Source organism: Sycon ciliatum, chromosome 13 (genome assembly GCF_964019385.1).
Source record: "Sycon ciliatum chromosome 13, ocSycCili1.1, whole genome shotgun sequence".
Lineage (NCBI taxonomy): Eukaryota > Metazoa > Porifera > Calcarea > Leucosolenida > Sycettidae > Sycon > Sycon ciliatum.
The window spans coordinates 28,135,767-28,145,963 of record NC_088655.1 but is presented as its reverse complement, the minus strand read 5'-3'; the positions used below and the strand labels follow the sequence as shown (position 1 = coordinate 28,145,963).

Sequence of the window (10,197 nt, the reverse complement as noted above, 5' to 3'; positions counted from 1 at the left end):
ATATTATACATGTACATGTAGCAGGGATATTCTCAGAGAGTCAAACTACCGGATGAAATGGCAAACGAAAGTCTCAACTTTAGAGAGTAGAGTAGAGAGTAGAGTGGGTGGGTGTGCAGACCAGCGAAGGTCATAACACATTGATAATAACGTGTAACCAATGCCGGCAATGGATAATGTGTGAGCGACCAAAGAGGCGTACATAGCATGTCCTGTACCACCATAAACACACCTTGACCTTGCCCATTGCGTAGCAATGATAGCGCATTGTTATTTCTCCAGTCCACGACAGAATGACTGATGGCGTTTCAGGTCGCCGCTTCGACGGAACATGCGGCCGCAGGCGCAACCGTAGCCAGCAGCAGAGGGTGCCTTGGGTGGTCGACGGGCAATGGCACGCCACTCCGGATGGTTCTGGGCTGCATCGTACCATCCACATGTTGGTACAGGTGGCTCAACCGACGCAAAGTCATGCATAACGACGTCCCTCCACCTCTTGCGTGGATCACGCGCGGGGCGCGGGGCAGGCAGTTCACCGAAGAGAACACACTTCGGCAACCGGTGATCTTCCATCCGTGCCACGCGTCCAAGCCAACGCAAACGCCATTCCCGTGCGATGTGACCAATGTCCTCAGGCACTCCAAGGGTCTTTGCAAGGGCTGAGGACGTTGCGTGGGTCTCCCATTGCTGCCGTCGCGACACTCCAACGATAGATCTGACACATTGATGGTGGAAAGGGTTGAGGTGTCGTAGGTCCGGAGCCTTCGGTGTCCAGGTCTCCGCGCCGTACAGGAGGGTAGAGAGCACCACGGCAACATACACGCGACGACGACACTGCAGACTCAGTGACCGGTTCTCGGATACGGCTTGCTTCAAACTACCATAAACACACACACACACGCGCACACACACACACACACGCACACACACACACACACACCGATTGATCAATCATGCTGCCGGAATCCCTCATATATCTCATACTGTGGTACATATCCCTGGGAGAATTGCAAGGAACTAAATACGGCAAGCAAATCGAGGGACATTAGGTGCAAGCCTCGTTGTTCTAGTTGTCTAGACTGCACTGGGTTCTTGAAAATACTGAGCCTCCACGTTGTATCTGTGTGGCATGTGGCATCCGTTGATCTCGTTTGAGTAGTAGTAGTAGGCATGCACTGCATTATGTTTTGATGAAAGGTTCGATAGCTGATGAATGGGTTTATCATTTGGCTTCCTGCGTGGGTATTGCTTCTGTGGATTGGTTTGGAGCAATGTTCAGATAGTCCAGGCATCAGGCAAATTTATAATGGCGGTCCAAGCTAGTTGAATATCCGGATCACTTTTTCTCATCTGGTCTACACTCCATCCGCTTGCATCCGTAAGCAATGCAAACGCATTGTCCCTTGCACAGGCACGTGACTCCTGCAGGCAATTTTTGGAGAGCGTAAAGTGGCAGGACGGATATTCCCGTGAAGTTACAACATGATCTGAGTATAATCGTAGGACATCAAGTCTTGACACTACTTGTGACATGATCAATTCTGCTATGCTCTAATGCAGACTAGCAACAAGAGACATTTGTCAGATACTAGTAACCATGAGGTACTGAGACGATTCTCTTTAGCAAACCACCCACTCCGCTATAAATGCTCAAATAATCTGTCATCTGCCTGCTCCAACTTGACTGTCCTCTTGACAAGTGAAAATCGCTGGCGTTGTCTGGGCCATAAATACCATTATTGGCATTAATCCAACGCCTCCCTTGCTCCTCATCTCTGCATCTCGTAACGATAGGTCTGGCACATCGAAATCTAAAACTAAAATACTTGGAGCTCTTATTTGTTCAAGCTATATTTTCAGAAATTTCAGAAAAAATTCAGGAATTTTCAATGTGCGGGGCCTCATGTCGGCCGTCAAGAGGAACTGGCTTGTGTCGGTACCTCTCTTTCTACGGCATAGACGTCTGTACCCTTCAAGAAATCAAGTTACCTGCAGGGCTTGACGAGCAGCGAAACGGCTAAAGAGGGAGTACGAGTGGAGCGGAGTGTTAGAGCACGCGGACGGCCAGTGTCATTGTGGAGTCGCGACTTGCAGCTGTTCGGCTTGTTGGTCACCCGGAGCTCCGTCAACGCGGGCATGGAGCTAATGCGAGCGCGTGGCCGAGGTTGCGCTGACTAGTTGGCGGCGGCTAGCCGAGCTCGACGACTTATACGGCCTCAGTAACGGAGCTGCCACCCAACACCTGAAACGCAACGGCTGCAGAATCTTGGAATGTTCGAGTCTGCCTTGTTCGTTCTGCCAATGTGTCATGCAAGTAATGTCTTCTCCCTGAATGTTCGGAACGTTTTTGCAAATTGTCTGTACATGTGAAAATGGGTTGGCCATCTTTTGTAGCTTTCCACTACGTGGTTCGCGGCTGTAGTTTTTATGGTGGGAGATCTGCGCCAAGCCAATGCTGGATTGTTCAATAGTAGACGCTCTGCAGAGCCTGGGAGCCATTGCCCATGACAGACCAGCATGGCGAGATCTATGCATGAGGGTCTGTGCATTGTGATATTCCCACAGATCCTGAAACAGTCAAACTCAGGAAATAGCACTATCATTATCACTCAGGCTGCAATATTCATATTATGGACATATTCATAAATGACATATCTTCAATACCCATGAGCTACATTGTATATAATAATATAAGTATCATAATTATTATTATCATCGTTCTAGCTCATTTTTTCCCCTGTCATAGTCCTGTTTATCATGTTCAGCATAAGCGAAGTTGTGGATCATGCTTGCATGGTTGACTCCAACGCGTACATGCAAGTAATAATAATAATAATATTTTCAGAGGCAGGAAGTTGCAAATGGCAAGAAACCCAACTTCTCTTCACCATTGGCATCACGAGCTATGATCATTATCAGTGAGCAATGTTACTAGAGGAAAGTCGCTGGAGTGAACAGAAAGCTTTCCAAGCAGCAACGTTTCTTTCTCAGCAAGAACAAAATTGAAAGGAGCAACACCAAGGATTTGTCTATCCCGGTATAGGTACCCGGGTGTGTGTAGCCTCTGGCAAGGTTCTGTGCCCCAGATTTCCAGTGCAACGGCCACGGACAAGTGTCCCACTGAGATGCGGTCGCTCGCCCGGACCGCTCCGACGCGGACACCTGCGAAGAGCAGCCTGTGACGTTTATTTTGTTATGACAGAAAACTGCAAAAAAAGTTGGGCTTGTCCCTTTAGTCCTACCCGTAACCGGACCTGTAAACAGTTGGATAGACCACGTTACGCCAGGAGATTTCAGATTTCTATTTACTAACGGGTTTTTTGTACTAACCGGACTCGTTATAATGAGGGAGCACCTGTACCTAGCTGGCGGAACCGTGCGTGCACCCTACTTGCCTTCATCGACCCGGCGGTGCTTTACTGTGCTGCCGTGTGTGTGTGTGTGTGTGTGCGTGCGTGCATGCGTGTGTGTGTGCGTGCGTGTGTGTGCGTGTCTGCACACAGGAACCGGTCCTCTTTGCAACGTCGGTCATGGAAAACATACGCTATGGAAGACCCGGAGCAAGTGATGAAGAGGTGAGGGCATGCATGGCTGGGTGCTTTGTGTTCTTTTCGTTTAACAAAAAAATCTCAAGTTAAAACTAGGTGTTGTCATATATTTTTGGAATGCATACTGTAGAGTTGTGTGAGTGGTTTTATCAGCTTAGCTTGGAGTTCTGGCGAGCACGGTTATATGCTTTTTGTTTGGAGTTTTCTTGCGCACGGTCCCAAGATACGGATCATTTTTTTTTAAATGTGTGTGGGGGGATGTGAGGGTGTGGGTGTAACGGTTGTGTGTGTGTGTTTTTGTGTGCGCCCGCTCGTGTGTGTCTACTACATGTTTGTGTGACTGTGTTCGAATGCTGCAGGTGATCAGTGCGGCGAAATCTGCGAATGTCGACGGGTTTGTCAGGAGTTTTCCCAATGTAAGCGATTTGTGTTTTTCTTAACTCTGACTGCTACACATTTGATTCCTTGACTTTTCCATGTGCGTGTATGTGTGTGTGTGTGTGTGTTTGTGTGTATGTGTGTACGTGCATGTGCATGCGTGTGTGGGTGTGCCTGTGTACATGTATTTGTGTGTGTCTCTCTCTCTCTCTCACACACACACACACACACACACACACACACACACACACACACACACACACACACACCATTGGACCATTGGACGCCCATCGCCGAAGGCGATGATAGCGATGCTACAGCAGAAGCCATAGCAGCTTGTGCTGGGATTGCACCATTCAACAACTTGCAAGGCTGAAGAATTGACCGCCACTATTCAGCCTGGTCTACACCACACAGCTATGAAGTGGCTTTTTCTGGCCAGTGAATCCCTACTTTTTGGTCTTTTTTCATTTTTTTCCGCACACACATCACACCACATACTTTGGCATGCACTGGCTGTTGGTAACCACCCAGGAGGATGAAAGAAAAGTCAGGAGGAGTCTGAGAAAGAGAAGAAAGACGTGTGTGACCACAATCGTCGGGAATCGAACCCGCAACCTCTCGATTGGAAATCGCTGCACATACCACTGCACCATATGGGACACACACACACACACACACACACACACACACACACACACACACACACACACACACACACTACTACTACTACTACTACTACTACTATGTACAGCTACCCTATCGGGCCACGCCGCTCCCAGAAGCGGGAGACAACGACAAGAAGAGAGAAGAGAGGAGAGAGAAATCGCAAAGTCAACAGTATTTGGCATGGCGTTGCAAGTCCTGTGGCCTTGAGAACCGTCTTTCGCAATGCTCGCATTCATGACGGCAGTTGTTCCTGGCTGCACGTCACATCCGTTTCGCACACACACACACACAGACACACACACACACACACACACACACACACAGTCTCTCCGTCCAAGCTATTGCTGTACTCCTATTCCTTTGCTCTGCTCTGCTCAGGGTTACGACACTCTACTTGGTGAGCGTGGAATGACCGTATCCGGTGGACAGAGGCAGCGGTAAGATTTCAACCGTAAATAGAACTCTAGTTCAGTCCCACAGTACTCTGTTAGTGCCCCTCGCAATAGAGTGGTTCACATTTATCACATGACCACACAGGACAGCCATGTTGGTTCCAACTCCACTCAACCCCTGCATCTATGGGTCGCGTGATGTCGGTAGCCATGTTGGTTCCAACTCCACTTAACCTCTGCACATCGATGTGTCACATGATGTCGGCCATGTTGATTCCAACTCCACTTTATCAACCCCTGCACATCTATGTGTCACATGATGTCAGCCATGTTGTTTCCACTGTCCACATGACATGTTCGTGTTCTGCACCAATTTAGTCACATAACAGATGTGAACACCTCTCTACACTATGCTGGTGTCAGCATCAAAAATTCTGAAAGAATTTGCTTGTTCTTTGCGGACTTACAGGCACATTCTCTTCCGTATCTTGGTCTATTTACTTCCTCCGCGTCATTAAAATTGTCGCTTCGCATATCGCAATGTTTGTGACTTGGCTCGTCTTAGTCAGACTGTCGGAATCGCTGTTTTCGAATATTGGTGCGACCCTTGCTGCGCAATGTCTGCTTGTTACTGAAGCCGTGGTGGTCTCGGACTTTGTCGGAGCTCTCTTCTGCACCAAACAAATTCATCGCGCTGCGCACTATCCCGCCACAGAGCGCATATCGTTTTTCTGGAGTTCGTGCCGTCCCACATCGTTCGCGTGGGCATTTATCAGACTGCAAGCTCGGGTATAAGAATCCTGGTATCTCTCCTGAATACGAAATGCTGAAGTTGACGATTCCAAGAACAAAGTGTTCTCAAATTCCTAAAATGCGCTACTTGTGGCGCATGTTGCTGCGAAGGTAGCAGGTCTGAAAACGCCAACAAAATCAGCGAAGCGCTTGCCAAGGAAAGAAGGTGCGGAACTGCTTACCCTATCCCGCTGGAAGGTTGTTACACTGTACTTGAAAATGCTAGCTTGCCTTCATCGCCTGCCACCTGGATGCATGGATCGCGTGAAAACAAAGTTTCTTGACCTGAATTTGAACTCGCGTCTTGTTCAGCGTATTGTTGAGTGCTGAAGGGTCTGCCGCAAACTCTGATGGAGACGTCGACCTTAGCTTCAAGTGCAGCGAAGCGGGAGGCCACAAACTAAAGCTTGGTCCGTCGACAATGCTCTGCCTCAATTTCTAGCTGATTTCTTTGCCCTTCGAGTGGACAAAATAAATTCGAAAAATCGCTCTGGGGAGCGACAATTTTAAAATGACGCGGAGGAAGTATCAATTAACCCTGTCTGTCAATTCAGGATGGCCGTGTGCTGGCCGAAGTGTAGTTTGGGAGATGAAAAAGGGCAAAAGCCAAGCCACAGTATACTAAAAAGCCGTAACTCGTGGAAAACCGCCATCTGTCCCCAATTCAAAAGAACAACTGCTGTGTCACCTTAGACAATCTGCTGAATTCTCGACTGTGATATATCTCTGCACTGGTTGTTCTGATTGTTTTGTTGTGTTCTGTCGCAGGATTGCGATTGCCCGGGCTCTGTTGAAGAACCCGAAAGTGCTACTGCTGGACGAAGCAACAAGGTATTGTGTGTGTGTGTGTGTGTGCGCGCGCCTGTGTGTCTGTGTGCATCCGTACGTGTGTGTGTGTGTGTGTGTGTGTGTGTCCGTACATGCGTGAAGGTGTGTATGTGTATGTGTTTCGAATCTGTATGTACATATCAGAAGTGGTAAATTGCTGTGTCTTCGCATAGATTATCATACTTAAACGTATTATCGCGAATCAGTGCAGACACGCTTAGACATTTCGGGCCATCAAGAGGCGAGGCACTCATTTTGCAGACTGGTTAATTGTGATGTGTGTGGTTTTTGTGTGTGTGTGTGTGCGCGTGTGTGTGTGTGCGCGCGCGCGTGTGCGCGCATGTGTGTGGGTGGGTGTACTTGCACAGTGCACTGGATGCGGAGTCTGAGCATGTTGTCCAAGAAGCTCTGAACAAGCTGTGCGAAGGTAAGTCATCGCATTGCCTATGAAGCAGACTATCTCTTGGAGCCGATCCCGTGCGGAGCCAGCTCCTCGGTAGAATGCTTTATCAAACGCATGAAACACAGGAGCTTTTAACACCTTTGATTCCGCTATTCTATATCTCCATTTGCCATAATTGAATGGCTGCTGGAAAGCCGATATACACGGTAGTGCTCGGTGAAAACCCACCCAGGGTACTAGCAGACTCATGTCCAAAAGGACAATAAAAAGGATACTCTAGTTTCAGAAATTTTCGATGCTCAATATTTTCGGTATGAGGGCAACATGCTAGGTTAAGTGAACAGAAATTTTCGGTACAGAGAAGCAGTTCCCTATTGGATTATGTGCGTTAGTGTTTGTTCGGTGTGTTGAAATTTTAGGTACTACAGTATGAAACAGACGCACCGAAAGTACCGAAAATAAAAGTGCACCGAACATTTGTGAAATTACAGTATCTGGGCACTTTGTGTGAGGTATCTACCCTAATCTGTACCAGCCATGGTGTAAAAATGTGAAGTCTCTGTGCAAAACACCACTGTACTGGGGGACGCAATGGTTGCTTGTACCCAGTTGCTACGAAGTTGTCCACGACCTGACGTCACACTTCTAAGCTCTAGGAACGAAGGCAATGTTGTGACCTGTTCACCGGGATATAGGTTGAGGCGACGGGTAGACGTTTGATGGCTAAATTGCACCTTATGTGTGCGCGTGTCTGTGTGTCTCTCTGTCTCTGTATACATGTGAATGTGTGTGCGTATGTGCCTCTGCGTGTGTGTGTGTGTGTGTGTGTGTCCGTCTCCCTATATACATGTGTGTGTGTGTCTGTCTGTCTGTGTGTGCATGTATACGCATGTATGCACGTTTTTCGTGTGTGTGTGTGTGTGTATGTGCGTGTGTGTGTCTGCATCTCTGTGTGTGCGTGTGCCTGTTTATGTGTGTGTCTGTGTGTGTGTGTACCTGCATGTGTATGTGTGTCTGTGTCTGAGTATGTGTGTTCCTGTGTGTGTTTGTGTATGTGTCGAACCATAGGTCGGACCGTCATTGTGATTGCACATCGTCTCAGTACCATCCGCAACGCAGGTCAGTAGTGGCATGTTTGTCCACGTGCTGTTTGCCGACATGGTGCTGCTGGCTCATGTGATACTTAAAGTACCGTATTTCCCCGATTATAAGACGCACCTTTTTACACTATAATCCAGGGTAAAAAAGGGGGTGCGACTTACAATCGAGGATGACTTACTACTGAATTGAATATATCGCAACAATATTGCTCAAACCTGAAAATGGGGATGCGACTTACAGTCGAGTGCGACTTGTAATCGGGGAAATACGGTGGTAGTTATGCGATATGTCCGTATGATACACGCGTCCATGTTTCTCTCAATGTAGTGTTTATTGATCTCTGTCTTGTTTGAGATGACCTGCCTATACTGATGCAACAGTGTGTCCCCATGGTGCGTGTGTGTGTGTGTGTGCACAAGCCTCCGTGTTTGTGTGTGTTAATACGCATGTGTGTGTACTCATTTGTGTAAATATGTGTTCCCGTGTATCACCTGCAGACACAATTGGTGTTCTTGTCAAGGGTCGTATCGTGGAGCAAGGCTCGCATGCACGGCTGGTCTCACGCAAGAACGGCGTATACGCTGACCTAATTCGACGCCAGGCGTCCGGCTCATCCCCAAGTGCTGCATAGTGAAATCTCCGAGCGGCGCGCAACTCTCGTTAGAAAACATTCGCGACGATGGCGTTCTGCACTGCACGAGTGCTGTGTGTCAGAATTCTAGCTGTGCGTGGTATTGTGTGTGTTTGGGATCACCGTCCCATCGTTGTCTTGTTACCACCAGCACCGCTGCATTATCTTAATGCCTCCACCACCATCGTTGAATCATCTTGACAACACCACCACCTCTGCATCATGTTGACATCTCACTGTGGGAGCATGGAGATACTGCACGTCGGTATGACTGTGAACAGGTCAGTGAGTCCATATCGTGATGGTGCAATCACCACTGGAGATGTTCCTTGCTAGGAAAGATGCTGGTCTCGCCCGCATGCACTGATGTATCTTTGCGATGCTGGTGACTGTTGTGGCTCGGAGTCACGGCTAAGCCCGCATACCGATCATCATGCGTCTGTATGTTATACGCAAGTCTCTGCGTGTGTGACAAGATTCCGCCGACGGGCAGTTTGTGAGTAGTACGGCCGACGATCAGTAGCTATTGCTGTGAACTGCAGTGCTTGTAATAGCGAATACGGAACTCTCTGCGTGTGTAACAAGATGCCGCTGGTCGCCAACACCCCATAGCCATTGCCATGATCTGCTGTCCCTAGCCGGTCGGCAACTATCACCGTATGAGTCTTGCCGTCATCTACGTTTGTGCACGTCAGATAACTTGCCATGGCTTGATTGTAGGGTATTTGTGTGTTTGGAGTTCACCATTCGGCTCCCCATGCGTTTGCTCATGCCCGTGCGCTGGCTTGGCTATAGTACTACGCCCAGGTGCGTGCAGGTTTTCAGGTTTTCTCGCTGGCCTGAGACTTTAGCACCACAAACATAGCTTACCCCTTGCGGTGCTGTGGAGTGCTGGTATCTAGTCCTGGATATGCATACAAGCTCCGTTCAATGACCCCCCCCCCCCCCCCAGACACACACACACGCACACACACGCTCCGTTCAAAGACCCCCCCCCCCCCACACACACACGCTCCGTTCAAAGACCCTCCCCCCCCCCCCCCCACACACACACACGCTCCGTTCAAAGCCCCCCCCCCCCCCCCCACACACACACCGTAACTTGTTAGAAGACGCGTCACACTACCTACCGTATCAGCCGTACACTTGCTGCTTGCTCTCCGTGCCCGGTGTCCTATTGCATCACCATGTCGTCATGGAGGGCATGCTGGCTTCCTCTGTGTGTGCAGTGCGGCTGTGTACTGGTGTGAGAGCATCACCATGCCGTCATGGAGGGCACGCTGGCTTCCTCTGTGTGTGCAGTGCGGCTGTGTACTGGTGTGAGCGTGTCACCATCGCAGGCTTGTGCGCGACCGGACTCGTCTTCTTTTCTTTTTCTTTTTATGTCACAGCCAATTGCAGTACTGCATGCGATCAGCTCACCTGTTTTCTTAGTTGCTTGTTGTATCCCTTGCG

The 10,197-nt window shown here is 49.0% G+C and overlaps 1 protein-coding gene across 1 annotated transcript in view; it reads left to right on the top strand.

The window, feature by feature from the left end:
- Nucleotides 1-9,726, top strand: part of LOC135829839 (mitochondrial potassium channel ATP-binding subunit-like) — a gene marked incomplete at its 5' end in the record, with an annotated part of 31,108 nt that extends 21,382 nt beyond the window's left edge. The window contains 7 exon segments of the mRNA XM_065342225.1: nt 3,504-3,575; nt 3,908-3,964; nt 4,974-5,032; nt 6,548-6,610; nt 6,976-7,034; nt 8,079-8,129; nt 8,609-9,726. Coding sequence (XP_065198297.1) covers nt 3,504-3,575; nt 3,908-3,964; nt 4,974-5,032; nt 6,548-6,610; nt 6,976-7,034; nt 8,079-8,129; nt 8,609-8,742 — 495 coding nt within the window.
- Between the last annotated feature and the right edge of the window lie 471 nt (nt 9,727-10,197).